This window comes from Lagopus muta, chromosome 22, assembly GCF_023343835.1.
Source record: "Lagopus muta isolate bLagMut1 chromosome 22, bLagMut1 primary, whole genome shotgun sequence".
Classification (NCBI taxonomy): domain Eukaryota; kingdom Metazoa; phylum Chordata; class Aves; order Galliformes; family Phasianidae; genus Lagopus; species Lagopus muta.
The window spans coordinates 2,074,955-2,099,582 of NC_064454.1; the positions used below are offsets into that span (position 1 = coordinate 2,074,955).

General features: G+C 51.7%; 1 protein-coding gene across 12 annotated transcripts in view; it reads left to right on the plus strand.

The window, feature by feature from the left end:
• The window catches only part of LOC125703580 (protein CEPU-1), a 315,707-nt gene that overhangs the window by 282,810 nt on the left and 8,269 nt on the right, over window positions 1–24,628 (plus strand). For 11 of the 12 annotated variants that reach the window (XM_048968235.1, XM_048968236.1, XM_048968233.1 and 8 more), the window contains 4 exons: window positions 6,876–7,001; window positions 23,014–23,148; window positions 23,755–23,875; window positions 24,323–24,474. In XM_048968235.1, the coding sequence (XP_048824192.1) occupies window positions 6,876–7,001; window positions 23,014–23,148; window positions 23,755–23,875; window positions 24,323–24,474 (534 nt within the window). Of the gene's footprint in view, window positions 1–6,875; window positions 7,002–23,013; window positions 23,149–23,754; window positions 23,876–24,322; window positions 24,489–24,628 lie in introns of those variants that run through there. The other variant, XM_048968241.1, reaches the window with a different exon arrangement.

Here is a 24,628-nt window from a genome sequence, read left to right on the forward strand (position 1 = left end):
ATGGGGGATTTGAGGACACGGCAGCCGTGCGTATCTCCAGCAAGGTTTATGGCTGATGTGTGGTTCAGGATTGCTTCCATCTGACCCCACGGAACACACTGTATTTTTGTGTCTCATTGGCACAGCCCCTGGAACAGTGAAAGATGTCTCAGAGAGGGCAGGAGGGACGAAAGTAGATGGAAGAGGCCAAAGGGACACAAACAGAGGGGAAGATACGGCTAGAGCGCAGCAGCAGCTCAGCCCAAAGTTGGGGCTTTCTCTCCTCTCCACAGGAAAGCAGTGTGGAGGTGGGAGCATCAGGCGACCATTGCAGCTATCCCTGGGCTCCTGCAATGAGATCAGTGTCGGTGTGGAAAGAGTAATCAGAAACACTTATTTTGTGCTTGAGCGGGGGGAGAGGGAGCGCGGAGGAGAGCGCGAAGATAAGAACAAATATGCAAGAGCGTAGTGTGTTTCTAATGGAAGGGAGATTTATTTCTCTCTGTGTCTTTTTAAGCCTCTAGATAGATCATAAAAAAAAAAAAAAAAAAAAAAAAAAAAAGCAACCCACACACAACCTGTCTGCTTGAAATAGCCGAAATGTAATTTAAAGAGCATCACTTTAACTAATACTTCACTTCAGAGACACCTGCCCTATATTCATTGGAGATGCGGGCTGCATTAGAGCATCTGATTTATCTTTGGGAAGGATGTTGGAGCTCTTTGTTCCTGTGTTCCTCTCTGCAAGGGAAGTGGTGTGGGCTGGCTCAGCAGGCTCAACTCACATAGCGCCCATCCTGAAGTGGGGAACACATGGGGGGCTGCTGCAGGACCTGCATGCAGGGCTGCTTATGGGAAGAGGAGCTGACTTCCACTAGATGATCATTAATGTCCCTTCCAACCTAAGCTGTTCTGTGATTGTAGCAGGATGGCACGTGCATCTCAGTTGACGTGAGCCCCAGTTGCATGTAGGGTGTAGTTAGTAGGACTGTCCCCATGCAGAAATCTCTCCACCTGTGGTTCCTGTGTCCCCAGGCTCTGTCTATCCTATCGCATCTTACTATCTTATCATTCCTGAGCATCATGGTAAGATTTCTGGTGCACCTTTCTCTTCACTGTCTTCCTGGTTTTTTGCCCATCACTACTCCATGCAGAGCAGGGCACAGGCATCGAGCATCCCCTGCAGCTCACCGACAGGCAGCAAGCAGCTTTACCAACCAAAAAAAAAAGGGAAATTCCACAAATCCAAGTGATGATTTTCTCCCAAGGCACTACCCGGATCCAGCATCCTTCAGCATCCATCACAAGGCAGGATCTGCTCCCAGGCTCTCAGCCCTGCTGTGGGACGGCTATCGAGGACGAGCAGGGGAGAAACAGAGAGGAGAGTTATTGTCAAGTCCCTCGCTCTCCCTCTCTGATCTGAAGTTCACTTGTAATATTTTTCTCGACTCCAGTTGCTAATGCGTTTTGTTCTCCAGAGTGCGCGTGGCCCGACTTCCCGCACAGCCTTTAATTAGTTTCTGGATGATGACATCTCCTCTGAGAATCGTCTCGTCGTGTCCCTCCGATCTCGGGGGGAGATAAAGGAATCTAATAAAGACGTTCAGCATTTGGAGGTGATGGGTTTGACAAGCTTTGTATTAGCGAGGCGTCGTGTTCCAACTTTGCCGGGCGCGCTCGTCCCCGTGCAGTGACATCTCCCAGGGGTCCGACGGAGCCTCCAGCAGCACCCGGGGGACCCTGCAGCCCCCACGTGTCCCCACGTCCCTGTCAGTTTGATGGCCGTGGAGGTGGCTGTGTGCAGTGCTGTGATGAGAGGTGTCAGCGATGCTGGGAAGATGACGCCGGGTGTCTCAAGGCTCTGAGATCCTTCAATTTTCTGCTTTTCATGAGGCGTTGCTTGTCTGGCAGGGGGAATCCCAGGTGACTTGGGGGCAAAAAGCAGAAGCTGAAAACTAGATCCTAGCTCTGTGAAGTGTGCGTGGAGCCGAAAATGAGATCTGTCTAGACAGGGAGCTGATCTGTCGAGCAGTCTTTCTTCAGCTGCATCTCTTCATGGCTGACAATGTAAAAACTTCTTTCTTACAGCTTTCATTTTTCTTTTTTTCATTTTCGTTTGCATGAGAAGCATGAAGGGCTTTATAAAGGAGGTCTGCACCATTAGGTTCATTTTAGGGAAGGAAGTGTCCAGTGCAGTTCAGCAGTTTGGTGGATGCCCCATCCCTGCGGACACCCAGGATCAGGGGATGGGGCTCTGAGCTCCTGATGGAGCTGTGGGTCTCCCTGTTCAATGCACGGAGTGGGACCAGATGGCCTTTAAGGTCCCTTCCAGCTCAAACCATTCTATGATTCTATGATTCTAACCTCCTTTGGGCACCATAATGTGAAAGCAGATATTGGGTCTCTCAAAGCTGGATTCTGGCTGTACACTGAAGCCATTTATTAACAGCCATGCTAAGCAGGCTCTTGCTTTATTTCCCAAGATGTGAGGCTTAGTTTTTCCCTTTCGTCGAGCAGATGGGAGAATAAAGACCTGGATCCTTCCAGAGCCTCAAAAGCAGGCGACCCAGCATTAAGGCTGCTTGGCCTGATGGCAGACGACCTGCACCCACCTCAGAGTCAGAAAGAAGTCGTCATGCTTGAGCTCTGACTCTGCTTTTGTGCCGTGTTTATTCTGGCACATCCCTTGTTGACGACGGCAGGAGCAGCGCAGATTTATGCTGTCGTAAGTGGAATCAGATTGGGCTCCCTTTTGGCACTTAGCTATAAAGTTTGTCTGCAGCAGCCCTGCGGCTTATGCGGTGAATTATATCAGCGTTCACAAATACTTTACTAATGAATGATTGGGAACGTCTTTCTCCCCCCTCCCCCTCTGAGTTATTTCAATGCCTTGCCATATAACCTGCTGCAGAGACAGGTGTAAAAAATTTGGTGTCCTCCAAGCTCAGAGAGCTGTGCTGCAATAGGAGGCATTATCTGCTCGGGAAATCATTTAGTTACATCTCAGTGCTGTATGACACATCTCATTACGCCTTGCTTTAAAACGAGCAATTGCCATTAGTTATTTATTAATTGCTTATTAAGGTCATTATGTATGTCCTCTTCGTTTCCCGGCTCTTCTCCCAGTGCCAGGTTTGTGCGGGGGGATTGGGGGAGGGGGGCTGAGCCCTTTGGTGAAGCTGGGCCAAGGGATTGTGCAAACCTGGGGTAGGGTCTGCACCCTAAATTGGAAGTTTTTTATATACAAGCCTGCACGACCCAGGACATTTCTGGTGGCTGCATGTAGCTCCTGTTTCTCTCTCTGCCTCTGGGGATGGTTCCTGTTCCTCCTACTTCATGGACTACTTCCTCAGTGCAGCCTCTGAGCTGTGCTGGTGTTATGGAAGGGTGATGCCCTCTCTGCTTTCCTCTTATGGTTGTGTGAGAGTAGCAGCACCTGATTTAGAAGCACATTTTAGGAAACAGTTATTAACTGAAAGAGTGATGCTGCACTGCCCGGCTGCCCAGGGAGTGGTGAGGTCACTGTCCATGGGGGTGTTCCATAACCATGGGGATGTGGCACTGAGGGATGTGGGCAGTGGGCAGAGGGGTGTTTTGGGGTTGGACTTGGAGATCTGAGAGGTCTTGTCCAACCTTTATGATTCTAACTTGGTGTTGGGGTCCCTGCACCGCATCGCAGCCAGCCCTGCTGTCCCTCAGTTGTTGGTGCAGCAGTGTGGGCTCGATGTGATGCTTGGCAGTGCAGTGAGCAGGGCTGGGGCTCCCAGCAGCAGGGCCCTGCTAGCAGTGTGCTGTAAAACACGGAGAAGTCTGTGGGTAACAGTGGAAAGTGTCTGTTATTAAAGGCACGAGCTGTGGCAGCCTGATGCTCAGGAAGCTGCCAGTGCACATCACAGATCGCCTGCAGAACACAAGTCTGAGTCTCCCTCTTTTTCTTGCTTCAAGATGCTTTTATAGATGTTCTTTGCTGTTGCCTTTGATCTGGAACAGATGTTGCTCATGCTGGAGGATGGAGGTTTGCATGTTTTATGAGGGGGAAGCAAGCCTTACCAGCAGAGCCCGTCTTGCTGGCAGGCTGCTGGCATGGGCATTGCTGGGGCTCTGCACTCTCCAGCAATACCCCATGCACAGATAGCAGGCAGAGATGCTGCAGCCCCATCTCCTATCTTGGTCAGGATGTAGGTGGCTGAGCCAAAAAACGCAGTTCCTCATTGCAGGCACCCTTGCAGGCTCATGCTGGTCTCCTTCCCCTGGATCTGGTGGTGAGCTTGCTCCAGGCCCTGGGCTGTGTGTGTCAATAGGGACAAGCTGGATGCGGTGCAGGGACTCAGCATCTGTGCACAGCACTGCGTTTGGCTGCTGCAGGGTGCGTGCAGGGGGCGTTTGCACCTGTGTTGGCTCTGGGATGGATGCTGGGAGGTTCATCCTGTGCCAGGGCCAGGAGGGTGCGTGCGCACACAGCACAAGTTGGGGAGTACATCTGTGTAGGCAAGTGCATATGCTTGGAGCTGCACAGGCATCTATCACCTGACTGAACACCCTGAGCGTGTAACGTGCCATATGGCTTGGTTAAATATTTAAGCACGCTGCTTTCTGTCCCTGGGACTCCGTGCATGCAAGTCCAGCCGAGCTCTGGGTCTGCAGTTCAGCACTGTGCTGAGACCTTTCCCATCACTGTGGCAAGAAAAAAAGGGGGGAGGGGGGGGAAAGCAGAATTCAGATCGATGAAACACCAGCCGGTCTCTGGGGAAATCTGCACTGTGTCACTGGAGCAGCTTGGCCAACACTGCCATGTTTAATCACTTCTGAGCAGGAGAGATGCTGAACACAAAAGGACTGCCCGCAAGGAGAGGTTCCCGCCTGGGAAGCCGGCATTTATTTAGCTTTATTTATTTATTCATTCCCATTGGGGCGCAGCTCCATCTGCGTCCCGCGCTCAGCAGAAGGAATTTCTCCTCTGCCCCAGTGCTGCAGCAGTGCCGACTGATGGGGAAAGCTTTGAGTGGAGGGAACGGCAGCACCGGCGGCCGTTAAATAATGTTAAATATATACTTGCGATCACTTATTTATTGAAGTTTCCCTCTCTAGTGTAGTAAAAGCCTGACGACGTACCTGCTAAGTCTCAAGAAAGGCATTTTACAGAGTGCGCGTGGTTAATTATTCAAACGTTTAATTAGCATACAATAACTGTCGCGTTAAATCCTACCGCTTTTAATTTAAGTGGTTCCTAAAGACTTTGCTGACGCTGTCGCTCTCCTGCTCCCCAGCCCTCACCTCATCCCAGGCAGGCTGCAGTGCATTGCTGGAGACCGACCGACCGAGGGCCATTCCCAAAAGCTGCATTTGCACTTGTTGTGCTGCAGATTCTCCCATTGCATGGCCAAAGCCATCATTTCACCTCCCTTTCCCATCCCCAGCAGCATGAAACACTGCAGGAGCACTGGTGCTGCTCTGCTGGGGAGGAGGAGGAAGCAATGCCCTTCAGGATGCATTTTCAGAAGAAGTGGAAACCAAAGTTCGATTTGTTTTGATTATGTTTTAGAATCTGGTCATTTAATTTGATTGCAGATTTCTATCCGTCACCCGTGTGGATGCAAATCCCTGTGCGCGGCACCGGCATCACAAATGCAAAGGCTGAATTTGCTGTTTGCCAGTCTCCGTGAGCTCAGCAAAACAAGCCAAATATGAGTGATGCGAATCCATTAATTAAAAAACATTGCCAAGGTTCCTCCTTGGTACGGTGTGCATTGCATGGGAGATGGCAGATAGCATCACTGTGCGGGACCGACAGCTGCAGTCAGTCCTTAGAATCCTACAGTCATTATAGTTGGAAAAGACCTCTGAGATCATCCAGTCCAACCGTCCAGCTCCCACCAACACTGCCCACATCCCTCAGGGCCGCATCTCCATGGTTGTGGAACACCCCCAGGGAAGGCGATCCCTCACCTCCCTGGGCCTTTGGCTCCAGCACTGCTCATCCCTTCAGTATCAAACCCCCATGGCCCGTGTGATTCTGAAAGCTCCGTTGTGGGAGCTTTCCGTCCTCCCTACTTGTAGCACTTTGTCATTAATTGAATCTCCGTGGACTACACGGCTGTTGGCAGAGCATCTCCCAGCCGGCCATCCCAGGAGATGTGTGCCCTCATGCTGGGCTTAATGACACTGATGAATTTTAATATTTCCTTTGGTGATGCCTTCACAGCCGCTGTCCTGCCCAGAGCCCCATTCTGGGACCTCCTGATTCGATGCATGATTATCAGATTAGCCGTCATGCCCAGAGCAGCAAAAAAATGAACTCCCAGAAGCCCTTCAAAACAGGGAATAATTCATTACCCACCTTGATTTCCACTTAAAATGTACTTTAACTACACTTCCAACTACAAACCCTAAATCACCCTCATGTTCACAAAAAATCCATCATTTCTTATTTTATTGCACGGCACTGGCATGACATAATCCCTTCCAGAGCGTCTTGGAGTGCTTTACGGATCAATAAATTACTTACCTGCACAGCAGAGGCAATGCGTGCAAGGCCATTGCAGACATTGCAGTGTGTGTGCAGCAGCTGGGATGGGGACAACAAGGGACGGGGTCCTTGGGAGCAGCAGCTGGGTGGGGAATGCCCCGTTTGCTCCCCGTCTGTTTCCCATCGTCAGCCCCTTTCTTTTTTATGTCCCCTCTTTGGGTCTGGCCCCATGCCATGTGTGCGCTCAGGGCCTCGTGTTGCACTGGGGTGGCGGAATTAAGGCACAGAATTGTAGAGTATTGAGTTGGAAGGGAGCATAGGGATCGTTGAGTCCAACTCCTGGCTTCACACAGCACCACCCAAAAATCAGACCACGTCAGTGAGAGAGCTGTATGGTTATGATGGTGTTTCCTTCTTTGTGTCGCTGCAGTGTCGCCGAAAATTATCGAGATCTCTTCTGACATCTCCATCAATGAAGGCGGCAACGTCAGCCTCACCTGCATAGCCACAGGAAGGCCAGACCCCACAATCACCTGGAGACACATCTCACCCAAAGGTAAGAGTCAAACGTCGCCCAAAATACCCCAAAACGGGCTGGGAGGTGCTGCTGGCTGCTTCGCCTGTTGCTGAAGTTGAGTAAAGAAGATGATGTGCACTGAAAAGATGTAACTGGATGCAGGAGGGTTTTATTAGGGAATTATCCGGCCTGGTGGCTTGGGAGAGGAATAATGTGGGTTTTTTTCTTACGTGGAGGACTGGTGGTGGTTACCAGGTTGGGGTTGTGCTGTGCATTGGGAGTGCTGGGGCTGCCACAGCAGGTGGCTGCGTGTGGCACAGGGCTGCGTGCTGAGAGCCCCCCCAGGGAACCTCACACGTTGCATCAGAGAGGGGCTGGAAATGGTGCAAAGCAACAAGAAAACACACAGAGCATTAATTGGTAGCCTCGTTAATTGGAAAGCAAACCCTGAGCAGAACTGTGTGGGTGGGAGTGCTGGGAAGTGAATTCCCATACACACCCATTGGGGGCTGTATGACTTCAAAATCCTCTCCTCACTGCTTTTGGGCAGTTGGATTTTGCTCTTTGCACTGTACAAGCTGCTGGGCCAGACCCATCCTTCCTCATGGCCCCAGCAGAGAGCAAGCACAGTCAGTGCCATCTCAGGCTGCTCTCTTGACAGGAGCCTCTGGAAGATACGTTTCTCCATCCTGCATCCCTCCTGCCCCCAGGACCCTCCTCTCCCACTCCCTGCCCCTCGCTGCCTTCCTCCCCTGCACCCATCCATCCTCTCCTAACCAGGCTCCAGCTCCCAGTGCCTCTCACTTTCACAGGGGTTATTTTCGCTGTTTGCTGCCATCCTGCAGGTTTCTTTCCCCAGGGAATCTTTACCTGTGCTTGAACCAGATGTTTCCATTTTACTTAGGACTTAGCTGCTATGGAAACTGAGGATGCATCACGAGAGGAAGAGTGAGCTAATCAGAAATTACCTGTGGTGCTGTGTAATTTGCAGCAGCAGCTCTTACCCGATTTTGGCCATGATTAGGCATTCTGCCTTCAAAGCTCAAAGAGAGCAAATGATTGCAAAGATTTACCTGGCTCTGCCTGCCTGACAGAGGAGGGTGCTGAGCACAGGGATGGCCCAAGACAGCTCTGGTGGCTGCAAGTAGCTCCTGTTCCTCTCCCTGCCTCTGGGGATGCTCTATTTGCCCGTTTCCAATTCAGCATGTATACAGGAGACAAGGATTTGAAGTACAGGGACTGAAATAAGAGCCAGAGCAGGTGTGCAGAGGTGCTGTAGAAGATGCCAAGGTGATGATGAGCTCCCTGGGAGGAGATGCTGTGGTTTGGAGATCCAGGACCCAAAGCTGGCTGCTGCTATGCCAGTGCTGGAGGAGCTGCTTCCCATACTTGCACCAACGAGTGCTCCTCTGCACAGCAGCACTTCACGGGCTTTATTATTTTCTTGGCAGCTCTCAGTCTGTTCTGTGGTTCTTGGTGAGAAATGAAGCAAATAAGAGTGTTTGCTCACTGGAAGGAGCATGCAGTCTGGTTTCCCAGAGGACTGACACCAAAGCAGCTCAACTCCCCAGCGATCCATCCCACTGCAGTCCCTTCCCAGCCACCTGTCTCCTGTCAGTGCACAGGTTGAAATGGAATAAGGAGGAGGTGGGTGCAGACACACGTTCCTCCATCACAGGGCTCTGCTGAGAAGCCACAGCTGTGACAAGGGGTTTGGGGGCTGCACATGGCAGAAAACCCATTTGGGAAGCCAAGCTCCAGCACCCAGCAAGCCAGCTCCATCCCCTGTGCCAAACCCACTGGGATGTCAGTCAAGAGAAGTGTTCCAGCAGGGTGAAATCTTTCAAAGTTATGAGGGCTTCAGATGCATTGGTCCTGGCACCACGGTGCTGATGCCATCTGCAAACAATGGTAAGACCTTGTGGTTAATGGTGTGGTTTTGGTCACGCAGGTGTTGCCATAGTTACTGGGCTCTTTCTTTATTTTTGGGGTAACTCTGATGTTGTCATGGTGATTGCCACGTTGTCAGTTTGGTTTTCATCTCTTGGTGAACAAATGCATCCCTGTGGCAGGCACGAGACTTGTCTTGCCTCCTGTTAAGCTCAGGAAAAGTGCTGATGAACTGCAGTGAGTGGCACCAAGGGCTCACTGCTATCCCGAGCCAAGGGCTGCATCCAACTCGTCATCCTTAACAACCCTTGATAGACTTTTCTGCCACGGTTTTGTCTAATTGCTGTTTGATTATTGCAGTAGTATGATGGATTCTGGTGTAAGGCTTAAGAAGGGAGGCTGCCAGGGTAGCAAAACATTATGGTTTGGCTTGATGGTGTATTTACTCATAAGAGGGCTGATCAAAAGGTCTTTATAGCAGGAATCCCTCATTAATCTTAGGATTAGTCTCGGCAATGAAAGCAGGAGCCCAGCCCTGCCCCACAAGCACAGTGCTGCATTGCTGCTGGGCCAGCAGCACCTGGAGGGGGATGTGATGCTTGGAGGGCCCCATCCTGCCATGACCCAGCTGTCCTCAGTGAGCAGTTCTGTTAACCTCTGCTTCCTCCCTGGGAGAGGTGAGACAGCAGTCCGTTGCCTGGCAGGGCTGAGGGGAGGCTAAATGCATTCAGGACGTGAGGTGCTTGGGTGTGGGAGTAATCACAGCTTGTATATGCACTTAAGATAGATGAGACATGGTGGCCTGATGTGGCAGAGGTCTCTCGAGATCGTCTGTCTATACATCAGCAGCAAAGCAGCGGAGGGACTCTGGGAGAAGTGTGGTATATTTGGATTTATTGATTCTCTCTGGCTCTTGGCAGGGCTTAAAATAAAAGGAAAAGCTGCTGAAAAAACATCCAGCTTGAGGAGTTGCATGTCCCCAGGAAGGGGGCACGTCCCCTCCATTCAGATGTTTGTCCATTGAGTGCATTGCTTGCTGCACCTAATCTTTCCAGATCCTTTCTGGACTGCAGGCAGGAGATGCCTTAGAGCCTAGAAAGGAGGCACTGAGAGAAGCAAGGGGAACCCTTGTCCCCAGGAAGGGCTCCCTGTAACCATGCCTCAAGTTACCACTGTATGGGAGCTGCTGAGTCACGGCCTGAACCTCTGATTGATCACCTGAGGTGAGCCATGAGGAGCACAGGTGAAGGCAATTCAGCTGTGCTGCCTGGCTGCACCCCTCCTAGACCTATTTAAGAGCTGGCTGCCAGGGGGGAAGGATCTCTTCTGGAGATCGCCTCTACTGGAGTTCTGTGGGTGAGCCCAGCATTAGGGTAAGCCTTCCATTTATTCTCTTTTGTTGTCATAGTCTACTTTGCCTAACTCTCTTGTTTATTTTGTGATTATAACAGCCTAATATTTTTTGATTATACAACCACTTTCACTTAATGACAGAGAATTGTTCTCTCTGCTGGTCATTTTGACAGGGAAATGGCTCTCACAGAGCAGCTGATTCGTGCCTATTGCTATGTTCCTCCTGGATCTTATCTATGGTTTTACACTGTCTCTTGGCTCTTACTGAAGGTTCAGAAGGCATTGGAGAAGGCCAGTGCACCTGTCTTGCCTTTCTTGTCTGTATTTAGATGACATTTAGTTGTATGCATCTTCTTGAGCTGAGCAAACACCAGAGCCAACTGCAGCCTTGGGGGAGGTAGGGGTGTGAGCCCCAATTTGTGAAGAAGGACTTTTGTTGTATGGGCCATCAACAGCGGTATGTGAAGGAAAGGAATTGAACCTCTTGTGGCTGAAGCAGAGAACCAACCCAGAGCTGCATCGTTGGGTTGGATTGGGTTGGACTGAGTTAGGTTGAGTTGGTTTGAGTTCTATTGGTTTGAGTTGGGTGAGGCTGGGTTGAATCTGACTGGGTTGACTGAAGTTTAGTTGGGCTTGTTTGGGTTCGATTGGGTTGACCTGGACTGGGTTGGCTGCTCTGTCAGACATGACATCCCATCTTGCCTTGTTGTATGTGTTCCCCTGATCTCATGGCCTTTCTCCAGCACTGAGGCCCTGACTGCCTGCAGAGGCCAATGCCCAGGATCTTGCAGAGGCTCAGCCAGCAACCCTCATCCTCCTTCCAGGAGGCACTGCAGGCCTGGGCTCCAGCTAAATTAACTGAAGCATTTCAACAGGCTCCAATCCTGTCGGCAGCTTAACCGTCCCCTTGTTTACTGTTGAAATAATTACTGCTTTGCCATAATATTAGCTCTGAGCCGTGACTCCATTACCATTATCGCCGGAATATTACCCATTTATTATCTCCCAGCAACCCTGGAAGATGAACACTAGGCTTCAGAGACCAATTGTTTTACAACAGACAGGATCTTGGTGTGCATTGTTTAATGAGGTAAACTACATTATAGCCGGCATTAATTTGGCTGCGGTGCACTCCACTAAATCATTGTTAACCTGTAAATCTGCCACCCATTTTGATGTGCATTTAATCAGTGCACTCCGGACAGATCCATTGGGAGAAGGGTCACTGGTGGCTTATTTCCATTGGTACCAGTGTGGCACAGGCAGCAGTTTTTGGCCAAGGTGAAGGCGGTGCTGGCTTGCAAAGTTCTTGTGCACGCGTTGCAGGCTGCAATGGGATCCTGCCAGGAGCAGGGGGAAGATTTAGCCCCCCAAAGCCTGCTATGGGAGCAAGATGGGGTAGGAGTGACTTAATCCTGGGTAACACATCATGCATGTTGGGTGCTGACTGTGCACGGCCTTCTTAGTCTTTCCTCTCCAATGTGATGCCCTTGTTCTTCTTGCTATTGTAAAGCAACAGGAGATTATGTACCTACGTGTGTGTATATATAAAAGTAATATTTTTGTTTCTCCACATGGTGGAAATGAACCCGCTCAGCTGATTTGTTTGCATATTTGGCACAGCCGCCTTTACAAGATGCATTTTCGTACAAAAATAACAAGACCCCTACCAGCTACAAATGAGGCAATGCCTTTCCATTACAGAAAGGAGCAAAAAAAAAAAAGAAGGAAAAAAAAACCCAACTCTGTGCTTCAGCATATTCCCTAAGCACAGCTTTGCAGTGTCACTCTTTCCCTCCTCACCAGAGGCAAAGCGTGCTCAGCTCCCCAGGATTGGGGGATGCACGCAGACCTGGGATGCTCTTCGCAAGCAAAAAGCAGACGGCTGTCTGCACCCCTGAGCTCATCCCATTGCTCACCGCCTTCCCGAGGCATTGCAAGAGGCCTCCATCTGCCTTTGCGCCGTGCCCAGCACAAGGGAGCCGCAGCCCCGTGCAAAGCGATAGCAGGAAGAGTACAGGAGATTTATTTGTCTCGTTCCCGAGCCGATCCATTTGCATGACAATCTCGTAAGCCCTGCATACACGCAGCAGCAGCAGGACGGGGAAGTTTCCACGTGTTCCCGGTGCGGACAAAAACCCCAATGTGCTGACAGCATCGGCTCGCTGGATTTTCTGTCTCTTCTTTAGCAGTTAGAGCTCTCCCTCCTTGCCTGGTTCGTGCAGGGCTTTGTGTCGCTGGCTCAGGATGTGCCTTTCACTCGGCTGGCATTTGGAAGCAGAGGAAGAGCAAGGAACGGGAGTGTCTGAGATGCGAGAGATCTCCACACAAATTAAAACCTTTTATCAGCCCCTAATAGCTGTGCAAACTAATTATATTTGGGCCAAACTTTGCCAGAGACTCCCTCGAGGTATTATTATAAAAATCTGAGCTGTGGAAACGCGTCCCCATTCTGTCAACACCAGGTCGCTTCAGCTATAGAAAACTCGTCTGGTTTTAGCTCCTGTGATGCGCTTTGCATAAGCCATGGCAGTTGTTTTGGGGGAGGAGAGAGCTGGCCGGGCTGTGTCACACATGGGCCAGGTCCTCCCACCCCATCGTGGTGGCTTTTGGAGGTACAGGGAGAGGGTGGGAGGTTGCAGGGAGTTTGGTGCATCCGTCCTCTTCTGACCATAGGGTCAGCACCATCAGCATCTCACCCACCGTGTGCTCCGCTGGTGGGAAGGGTCTGCAGCCACGTAGGCAATGTGAAAATTGCTCTCTTTGGTGCCAGCACTTTGCTGGCTACGTTCTGGTTGTCTTAGAGCTGATTTCCCTCAAATCTGTAGAATCATGAAGGTCCAACCATCCGCCTACCACCATTATTAGCCACTAAGCCATGTCCCTCAATACTGCATCTACAGGTTTCTTTAACACCCCCAGGCACGGTGACCCCACCACCTCCCTGAGCAGCCGTGCAGAGCATCACCACTCCTTCAGAGAAGTTTTTCCTAATATCCAACCTGAAATTCACCCCATTCTACCCAGCATCACGCTCTGCTCCCTTCCTTCCCCATGAACGAGGCATTAAGTCCCAGTGCACCCCGGTGTCCACAGGTGGGAGATGCTTTGCTGGCATCTCCTGACAGGCTTGTCCCCTGTCCCCATGCCACCGTTCCCCTGCCTGCCTCGTGCTGTTCCTCTGTGCAGATTGCTGGCTAATGGGGCGGAGCCAGCGAGAGTGCTCTCTATTAATGGAGCAGAATATAAACAGTATAAAGCCTTCATTTCCCAGGCTGTGATTTCATTATTAATATACTTTACAGTTCACAGGTTGTTCATTTGCTTCCATGTTTTCTCAGCTGGTGTAATCTGCGGCTTGGAGTGAGAAGAGTCATAAAATTTCCATTTCCAGTTGAATGTGCGTCCAATTCGCCGTGAAATGTTTCTCTCTGTCGTGAATATTAAGTGCACGAGGAGTCAGTAGCTGCGGGATTAGTTAGGGCAGGTTGCCAGCCCCTGTTCCACCTCCCGGGGTTGAGATGCTCACAGTGTGGGAGATGCAGAGGAGGCAGTTGAAGGAGGACCAGCGGTGTCAGGGCAAGGAAAGGGTTATGGGCAGAGGGAATGAGCATGTGGTGGAGTGAGGAGGGACAAAACATGCAGAGTGTGGTGGAGAGACAGGGGAAAGTTGGGGAATGGTGGAGAGACTGCAGGGAGGGATGTGATGGGTTGAAGGATGACTGAGACCTGGTGGAGCCAAGCTTTGCTCCTCCATACAGTCATAAAATCGTTAGCATTCAAGAAGACCACTGAGATACTCAAGCCCAACCCACCCCACTGTGTCCACTGCTTGCATCCTGCAGTACCACATCCCCACAGCAATAGAACACCCCCAGGGATGGTTACCCCACCACCCTCTGGGCAGCTGTGTGGTGCAGCACCACTCTTTTGGAGAAGAAATTATTCCTAACAGCCAATCTGATCCTCCCTGCATAGCCTGAGCCCATCACCTCTCCATCTCACATCTCTATAACTCTCATATATGTTCTCTATAACTTGCTGAAGGGAGGTTGTAGTGAGCTGGGGGTCGGCCTCTTCTCTCGTGTCATTAGTGATAGGACCAGAGGGAATGGCTTCAAGCTACGGCAGGGGAGATTCAGGCTGTACATGAGGAAGTATTACTTTTCAGAAAGGGTGGCCAGGCACTGGAATGGATGCCCAGGGAGGTGGTGGAGTCACCGAGCCTGGGGGTGTTCAAGGAAAGGCTGGATGTTGTGTTGAGGGATGTGGTTTAGTGGCAGCTATTGGGAATAGGTGAATGGTTGGACTGGATGAGCTTTTAGGTCTTTTCCAACCTTGGTGATTCTATGATCTCTGTCCACAGCCTTGGTGCTTGGCAAGGAAAAATCCACACTGGTGTGTGCTCCATGTTGTAAGTCAGCCTGGTGTTGGGCCAGCACCATGGGGTCGGGGGCTGTGCCTTTCCACTACCCCAGTGGGTTTCCTCATCTCTAGCGTGCTACCATGGGCAGGAAGCTGAAATGCTTCTAGTTCAGCTTCACACAGGCGTGCTGTGATGGAAGAGAGGGCTGTGTGAGCACATCTGGAGCACAGCTGGCCCCATGCAGGCAGGGTGGCACAGCTGGAGGTGGTGATGGATGCCCGCTGCCCGGCTGTGCAACAGCAATGCAGGGTGCAGCATCTGGCTGGATCAGTGCTGGTGGGAAGGGGACAAACAGCAGATCCTGGTTTGTGCCCAGATCGTGGAGCAGTGTTTCTGTCCAGCTCCTTGCTGAAGTGACTCCTGCCATGGCACTCTTTGCTGCAGGGAGAAAAAATGCCTCTTCCTTTCCCATCTTCTCACGGCCGAGTCAAGATAATAATAGTCTTTTTCTGATCCCTGAACTTTCCCATCTGCTTGGTAAAACAATGGCAATTCTTTTTCCTCACGGTCTCTCTCTCTCCATCTCCCTCTCCTTTATTTTTATATAATTTAAAGCTGCAGCAATGCTGTAGCCCGGGGGTTTTCCCCTTCCTGTGCTACACTGCTGTTATTTAGAATGGCTTTTCCCTTACATAGCAGTGCCTCTTGCTCCCTCCCCACCCCGCCTGTCGGGTGCTCATCCCATTCCCAGTCTCTCCCATTGCCCAGCATCACCCAACCCTGGTGTTCCTGGCACCATGCAGCCCCCAGACCCACTCCCCATCTGCTTTCCCTGGGATCACAGCATCCCCCAGAGGTGCCGTGCCCACCGGTCCGGCTGCTCTCCATAAGCCACAATACTGCAGCTGATCCTCCAGAAATGGAGACATCAGTGCCATAAAACATGAGGGACAGAGCGAGGCCACTGGGCTGGAAAATAGCATCTGAAAAAATAAAGACAGGCTAAAGATGATGGAGGGGCGGCAGCCGGCCTCACCTGGCCCCAGTTCTGAGGTTAAGAGCCAGGCTGGGTGCTCCTCATCCTGGGTGAGTTGGGGTGAATTAGAAAATATCCCCATTCCCCAGCAGCTGGCGGCCAGGCTCAGTGTGCAGGGAAAGTTTCCCACATCCGTGGGACTTCTTGCCAGCGCTCTGAATGGATTTAGCCAGCACTTGATGCTTATTTTTTTTCACTCTAATGCCTTTATGCCACTTGCTTCCCATCCTCGGGATATTTTCTTAATGCGGCTGAAATGCAGCTTAGCAGAGGTTACAGCCATTTAAATGCTTTGGATTGAAATTATGTCCTAAGAGCTTCTCCTGCAGGGAAAGCCTTTGGGTTTAGGTTTGCAGACAGGGGGACTTTAAGGTCTTGGGTACAAGCAGCTGTATTTTGGAATGGCATGGAGGAAAATGGGGAGAAGAGGGACGGTGCTGGGGATGTTCCACCCTGTGAGTGAGCACAGTGAGATGGGTTGGGCTTGGGGATCTTTGTGGTCTTCTCCAACTTTGATGATTCTGTGACTGGAGGGCGCTGGGGGATCTCACCATCGTTATCCCCGCTGCAATACCTGCGATAGTGAATCTGGACCTGCGTGGCATTTTTTTTGGGTGTTTTGCAAACAGGAGCAGCTCGCTTCTTGGTGTTAGCCAGGGCCAAGCCTTGCGCTGCGCTGCTTCTCCTCCAGGCAGCACAAGAGCTGCCAGCAATGGGACGGGCTCCAGGAAAGCCAAGTTGCAACAGGATTTAATGGAGGAGCAGAGCTCCTGCAAACAGGATGCGTGTCTTTGTCTGAGTGATTTTCTCCCGGAGCATCTGTCACTCTCCAACATCTCGGTATCATCGCAGCAAATTATTTAAACACTACCCACTGTACCCCATCTGTCAGGCGGCCCTTCCTCGTGTATGGGGCCCTACCTTGCTGCCTCTCCAAAGGAACTCACCAGCAAAGGCTGAGAGCCAAACAACAGGACAAATTAAATCAAAAGCACAGCTTCGGCACCCAGGGGGAAAATGCACATCAGCTTTGACTTATTGCATGGCGCACGCTTACAAGAGAGAAGCAGCGGCTTTTGTCACTGCGAGGGGCCATGAAAAATGAATTAGGGCCGCTGCTGGGAGAGGGCATGCAGGAGAATCCTTCATTCTGGCGATGCTGTCCTCTCTCACCTTGCAAGCGGCAATGGGGGAAAATAGTGGGGAGGAAGGGAAGGGAGGAAGGGAGAGGAGGGCTGGGGCTGGGGGTAGCAGTGGGGACAGGGAGGGAGAGGAGCCTTGTGCTATACGGTCACCCACTGTCAGCTCGGCTCGTGGTGCTTTGTGTGGCTCGTTTACTCCTGAGTTAGAGCCTCCTTCAAGGGTGGTTGGTCCCTGAGTTGTTGTGTTTTGTTTCTTTAAATATTAATTTCCATAATCCTTTTATTTCCCAATGAACTACTACTTGCAGACAAAGGGCTTAATGCTCCTTTTTTATTCCTGCGCACAAAGAAGTTGCATGAGGCTCACAAACATGTGTGAGCAGCAGCGCACAGAGTCACGATGTGCAGAGCTGGGGGACAAGAGACGTGTCCCCAGGTCATCACAGGGGTCACAGCCATATAGGATCATTAGGGTTGGAAAAGACCTCTGAGATCCCCAACCCTGACCCATCCCACGTCCCCAGGTGCCACATCGCCACGGCTCTGGAGCACCTCCACAGTGGCTGCCCACCACTCCCTTGGGCAGCCTGTGTTTTCTCTTTGGAGAAGAGATTTTTTCCTAATACCCAACCTGAAGCTCCCCTGGTGGTGGTGAGGTGCTCGGTAGGGCAGCCCAGGATCCCCATCCTCTCCATCTCAGCGCTTCTGACATGCCTTTTGGAGATGGGAGATTTGAGAGCTGAAGGCCGGGAAGCACAATAGAAGATAGACTGCTTGTACCTCATTGTCTGGAGAATAGATGGGCTGCGGGCTCCCGGAGAATAGGAGCTGCCACTCAGGCAGCTTTAATAGAACAGGCGGCAGATAGATTTCAATAAAAGAAATGAGTATAAATATTGTTAGCACAGAAGAGAGGGAAAGTGAAAAAGATCTTGTTTGACTAGTCACAGTGGGAAACTTTCAAGGACTTTTAAGCTAAAAACTCAGCACAATGGTGATACAATGGGCAGCTCGGCTGCATCTCATGACAGCGGCAAGGCGAGCGGGACGGGCTGCTGCATGGCATGGGGATGCAGTGGCACCCGAGGGGCTCTGCAGGGAGCAGGGAGATGTGGTGTGTGCATCTGTTTAATGGCAATCTGAGTTGTTGCAGGACGTCCCTTTCCTTTGCAGCCCGCAGAGATGATGTGGGAGCAGCAGGCCTGGTGGCTTTGTGCACCAGCAGCCCTTGGAATCCTGCTAATTAACACAAATAACCAGTGTGTGGGGTGAGATAGTTCTTTCCTTGTTGTCAGGAAACTTGAAAAAGCTTCTGAGGGGTGAAGAAGAGCGGGGTGATGGTTTATGGTTGTCCCCACCCCAAGCTTTGTAACAGGGTCACCCCTCCAAGGGGCTGCAGATGGAGCCCGTGGCATTGGGATGCAGTGTGCTTGGAAGGAAGGACAGAGCCGTGCCCTCCTGGGTCGATAGGGTAATCTTGAAGAAATCATCTTTTAATGATTGCTTTGGATGGTTTCCAGAAGGTTAATTACCCCACGTCTTCCTCCACTGGAGCGTGGGGAGTCAGAGCTTGGGGTGAGTGGAGGTGATGCTGCTGTCACAGTGCCATCGGCCAAGCGAAAGAACAAGGGAACATCTTGCAGTGCCTGAACTTGGTTCGTGATGTGCTAAATGAGCAGTCAGTAGTAGTGGGGAGATGCTGAACAATAAAAGGGGCAGCAGGAACCTCCTCAACCTTTGGCCAAGGGCATGGGATGGGGTCAGCTTTGGTTCTTCGTCACCCAGGGGCACAGGGCTGTGTCACTCTGCAGTCAGGTTTGGGGCATGGTGGTATTTAGGGGGTTCCTTCGTCTTCCTCCTCCTCCTTCCCTGCACAGAGGAGCATTGCTTTGCTGCTAACTCACCCACACCGTGTTTCCATACTGGAGGAGAAGGGGGGGAGTCAGCTCTCGGATGCTGGCAATTCCCTCTTATTACCTTTGTATATTTTATTTATTTACTATAAACTGTTATAAGAAGGCCATCACCGCCGTGTCGGTGTGACATGTGAAATAGATGGCTCTTGGTTTTAAGAGCGTCACTGTGAGCCGGGAGTCTGCACGATGTTAATTTTTATTGCCAGAAGTAGCCATAAATTGATAGCTCAGAATTGCTGTAGGGGCTGTAATTAACTAGTTACTATTTCACCTCCAAAAGGAGCAATGTTTCACACTCTTACTTTTACTTATCTGGAATCGGCCACTGTCAACATCTGCTGAAGCCAGTATAAAGATTTATAGACCTTGGAGGTAAATATTGACTAATGGGCAGCTTGGCTTAATGTTCACCTTGAAGGACAATAAATTGTGCTATTGATTGAAGCTAGATGTCAATATCTGCATTGTTGTAAACATTTTAATAAAATTATCTCCATAAAATATTCCCATTCTCAGGCTAGCCCGATCGGTGCATGGCCAATGACTCAGGAGCAGCACTGGAAATCTGGGCAACCATGGGGAGCCCAAACCCATAGCGGGGCCATTGCTGAGATCCACAGAGGTAGGAATATGGCAGGTCTGCAGAGCAAGGCGCATGGATGTGGTGTGGGCACACTGCAGCATTGGGAGCTTGCTGGGTGTCGTGTGCTGTGCCCTGATTAGTGCAGGAGAAAGGCAAGGAGCTGGTGTGATGCACGGGAGCAAAGAGGTGCACAGAAACAGGAGAGCTTGCTGCAGGGCTGGCATTGCCTTGCTCTGATGCTGGCATTGCAGCAGTGCTCAGCCAGGGTAACGGGAAGCGACGTGGCCCAGAGACCCCAATGCTGTGAGCTGGGGGACGGCGGCACATAATTAATTTGGGAACATGTGTTTGCTTTCTGGTGAGTTATTATCTTGTCAGAGGCTCAGTGGAAACTAACAGGTGGGAGGAGGCAGAGGGGAACCCAGTCAGGCCTAGCAAAGGGGAAGCAAAAGAAGGAGAAAGGCAAGGAAGGAATAGATGAGGCCCCTGATCTCCCCACATGTCATCTCATCCACTCTGTGCAGGACCCCAAGCACTGCTTGGATGTCTCTTGGAGCAGGGTTTCACCCCCGTGGTCCAACCAGCACCCCTGTCCCAGCACTGCTGGGCCAAGCTCTGCTCTGCTTTGCGGTGCCCCTTGGCCCTGCCGGTGCTGCTCCCCGTGCCCCCGTTTGCACCAGGTTAGGTCATCACCCTCTGCAGAGGAGTGAGGTGCTGTGCCTTTGAACAGTCAATGGCTGTTCCATTTCTGGCCTGGATTGTATTATTATTGTTAATAATAATAATGGGTGCTGGCTGTGCTGGTTTTGTAGCTCCCGAGGAGATGAGAGCGCTGTGCCATTAATTCCTGCAATATTTCAGCAGCTAATTGTGCTCGAGCAGAGGCAGCCCTGAGAAGTTCCCGAAGTCACTCCGGGCATTGCAGAGCTGCTGCTGGCTTAGGGCTGCTGAGCTCCAAGCAGTTGCAGAGGCAGGAGGAGTCTGCACCATTGGAGACCCGCAGAGCAACCCTAAGAAGTCTGATATACGTGAGACCAGTCAGAGGGATGACTCCCATCCAGAATCTGGGCTGGTGGTGCCCTGATCCTTAGCCTCAGGAGCTCAGCTTCCCCAAACATCAGTGTCCCCAAACATCAGCATCCCCAGCCACTGAGGGCCCCAACAACCATGGGGCAGCAGTGCGTGCATGGAGCTGATTTTCCTGCCATGTCCTTTGTGCAGGAGGGGACGTGAGCCAGAGCTGTTGTTTCCTCACATACCACGCTGATTTTTGAGCCCATTCATTTCCAGTGCTCTCAGCTGGAGCAGCACATAACAAGCCGCATGGCTTCGCTCTTTATTTACTGCCACTTCCCCATCAGAAGCAGCTCTCAATATAAAACGCAAGAAGTGGAGAGCACCCTGTTTGTTAAGCGCTCTGGCAGGAAGGCAGGGAAAGGAGATGGGGCACAGCTCAGCAGGTGCCTCCATCCGGGTACAGACTGGCAGAAATCTGTCATTGCTGCAAAGGTGCAATAGGGCATCTCGTGTCCAGACCACTTCAGTGCCTGTGTGTACGTAGCTGCTTAAGCTGGCCTCTGCGTGTATGTTGAAAGTAAAGCAGGTAAGGGAGAAAGGGGGAAGTACTGTGTACAAGGGACCCTCCTCTCCCATTGACCTTGGTGTGGGATTGCTGCACTAATAAGGCTGGATCCATACAGGGACCCTAGCAGCAGTGGTCTTCATCTTAGTGTCATCTCAGCAATAGCACGCAGAGCATTGCATGGTGGTACCTTTGCAGGCTCTGCGTGTCAGGGCTGATGGCACAAAGCCAGACCCCAAAACTTTGCATTTTGTCCCTCCAGAAGCTGATTACCAGGCACTGACTGATGTCAGACTCCTGCACTACTCCGGCACAAAGGCTGGGAGCCTTCATCTCTCCCTTCCCCAGCTTTTGCAGGTGGCAGGCTGACCCTGGCCGTCACTTCACAAAGTCCTTTGCTGGGTGATGAAACGCGCCCTCGCTGCCTTGCTCCAGGATCAAACCTCAGCAGTGCAGTGCTGGCGAGTGATGATTTGGGGAAGGGCCTTTGCTGAGTTTGGAAGCAGAGCTTTATTGGGCTCTTTGCACAAACAGGAGTCAGATCTGCACGCAGAGCATCCGAGGGCTGCAGCTGTGTCGTAATTCCATCGGCAGGCAGCGCTGTGCTACTGAGAGCTGATTCTAGGTCAGCCGGAACAGGCAGCTTGTTTCCTTCCCTCTCTCTCCTTTTTGCTGCGCAAACTGCTGCTGGATATAAAACTGTAATTTTTGTGTCTCCAAAGGATATCGATTTTGGGGTAACGCCTTCATATCTCGCCCTTCTGCTGTGCTAAGTGCTGATGAGCTCAGCGGTTTTTCACTGCCAGCCGCTCTGCTGGGAGCTCAGGCGCGGGGCTGAGGATGCTGCAGGTGGATGGCAGCCATCCATCAGGGCTGTGTGCATGAGAGGACTCACCTCAGCCCTGGATGGGGTCCATGGGATGGGGGTGGGCACAGTGCGGGGCTGGGGTTTGTGCTGATGATGCTGCAACTGCAGCTTGGGCATCAGCATCTCAGTGGGTACCCAGGGTGCTTGCTGCAGGATGTGGCATTCAAGAAAACACATCAGGCTCCGGCCCTATACACAGATCTGCATTTATGCACGTGCTCAAAGCAGCTGCATTCAAAGCAGTCTGTATGGGCAGTGTGTGACTGTGCTCACTGTTTTGGACCAGGGCGAAGAGCTGCTCTAAAGGTATCGTGCCACGCAGGCAACATTCATTGTATACAGTCTTCATGCACATGTTAAGAGCAAGATGCGCCCGGCTGGCCACCCAAGCATGTCAAGCCACAGCATTTTGGGTCACAGCAGTGCACACGGGGCTGTGCTGGTCACATCACCACATCCCCTGGGAGCAGGGACCTGTGCTTGGCCTCGCTGCCATTGGCACTCACTCCTGGAAACAGCTGTCCAGAGTTAATTTATTTCCTAATGCTGCAGCAATGTTAATTTATAAATTACACTGGTAATTCGAGCTATTATTAATTTCAGATGGTGTAGGGCAAGCTTAATTAAAATATGATACCAATTGCCACACATATGTACCAAGGACTACCGTTTAAAATTTATAGGAATATTAAGTGTGACACTGGTCGTGGAGATGCTTCGTGCTGTAATTATCGCGTCTGAGCTGCAGGAGAGCTGAGAAAGGCAATGGGGAAGTGTCAGGGAAGGGAGGAGGATGCCACCTCTCCATCTGGGTCTGGTGGTTCCTGGGTGAAAGATGCTTCTCTGGAGCATCCTAATTGCTGTGTAACTCGGTGTCTGTTGTAAGGTCTCCACGCTGGAGGAGCTGGATGGTTTTGAGCATAGAGTGGCACGGGGAGAGGGATAGAGCGCTGCAGCTGAAGGGCAGTGTTGGTACTGATGGTGTAGGAGCAAGCTGGCTGCGATTCAGTGCAGCTGAAAGATCCGAGGGAGGCTTCAGGGGGAATCCAGCAGCACCTTGGGGCGGGAAGATGGGATGGGATGAAAACCCCCTGCCCATCCTGCACACACTGGGGACATTAATATGCAGCAAGTGATGCTGTCAGAAGGGCTGGGACCAGTGCATCTGGCACCGGTCTAGCAGGGGTTTCTTGCAGTAGATGGGTGGGACAGCATGGTGGCCCATGGTGACAGCATGGTCCCAGCTGGTTACCACAGGTAGGGCATGGGCTCACCGTGTCCCCCTCGCTCACAGCCCACTCCCTCCACCCAACAGCCGTGGGCTTCATCAGTGAGGATGAGTACCTGGAGATCACAGGCATCACGCGGGAGCAGTCGGGCGAGTACGAGTGCAGTGCCTCCAACGACGTGGCTGCGCCTGTCGTCCAGAGAGTCAAAGTCACCGTCAACTGTGAGTAGCTGTGGGGTGCAGGGACAGCCCAGGGCCACTTTGTCCCACCCCGAGGAGATGCAGCATTCACCTGCCTTTGGTCCCACCGCCCAGCCTGGCAGCAGCAGGTTTCCAAGCAGGTGGTGCTCTGCCCTTTTATTCCCCCCCTTTTTTTTTTTTTGTTTTCGAGCTCCGTTTTTTTCCACCTCTTCCTCAGCTGTCTCCATCAACCTGAGTTTTCTGCCTGTGGTGAGATGCTGTGCTGATAACCTCAGGGGAGAGGAGGGAAGTGAGCAGTAAATAGGCATTTCTTCGTTTTGAAAAAAGGGAGAGAGAGAGGAAGAAAGCAGCACTGTTTGTGCTTGTAGACAAAAGTGAAGACCCTCCAAGCACCCCAGACTCCATTCTGGTCACCCCTGGAGCTTTTGGGCATCAGGGAGCGCTGGTCCTTGGAGGATGCAGGGATGTGGTTGGGGTCCCCCATCTGCCCAACCCTTTTGGACAGCAGAACAAGAGTTGCAGGAGCTGGGCATAAGCTCGGAGATGATTTTTCTCCTTCCATGAGATGGGGAAAGAAAAGGAGAGAGAGGTGGGAGGCACCAACCCCCAGCTCCGTCCTCCCCACAGACCCGCCGTACATCTCGGATGCGAAGAGCACCGGTGTGCCGGTGGGGCAGAAGGGCATCCTGATGTGTGAAGCCTCCGCCGTCCCCTCCGCTGACTTCCAGTGGTACAAAGACGACAAGCGGTAAGAGCCCGGGGTGCCCCATGGGGGTGGGAGCTGACCCTTCCCCCCTTCACCCTTCATCATCAAAAACCCCCAGAGCAAAGCCAGCTTAGATCCAGGACCTTCCAACACCTATAGGTTGGGATTCACAGAACCGTAGAATCATAAAATCATTCAGGTTGAAAAAGATCTCTTGAGATCACCAGTCCCAACCCCATCCCACCGTGCCCACTGCCTGCATCCCTCAGTGCCACATCCCCACTGCTCTGGAACAGCCCTAGGGACAGTGACCCCACCCCCGGGCAGCTGGGCAGTGCAGCATCACTCTGTCAGAGAAGAAATAGTTCCTAATATCCACCCTGATGAACCTGTCCTGATGCAACTTAAGGGCAGTACTTCTCATCCTAAATCATAGGGGATGCTTCTTTCTTGGTGCCATCTCCATCACCCCTTCTGCTCTCCTCCCAGGCTGGCTGAAGGACAGAAAGGGCTGAAGGTGGAAAACAAAGCCTTCTTCTCCCGACTGACTTTCTTCAACGTCTCTGAGCAGGACTACGGCAACTACACCTGCGTGGCCTCCAACCAGCTAGGAAACACCAACGCCAGCATGATCCTTTATGGTGAGCAGCACTGAGGGGCTGGGATGGGGACCAGGCACAGCTTAACGGAGCGACCACCAGTGTGCAAGACCTGCAGTGGAAAGCTGGGGCTTCTGGAGTGATGCATGTTCCTACTCATCCTTTCTAACACAGAGTGTGGGTGAGCACAGGGGAA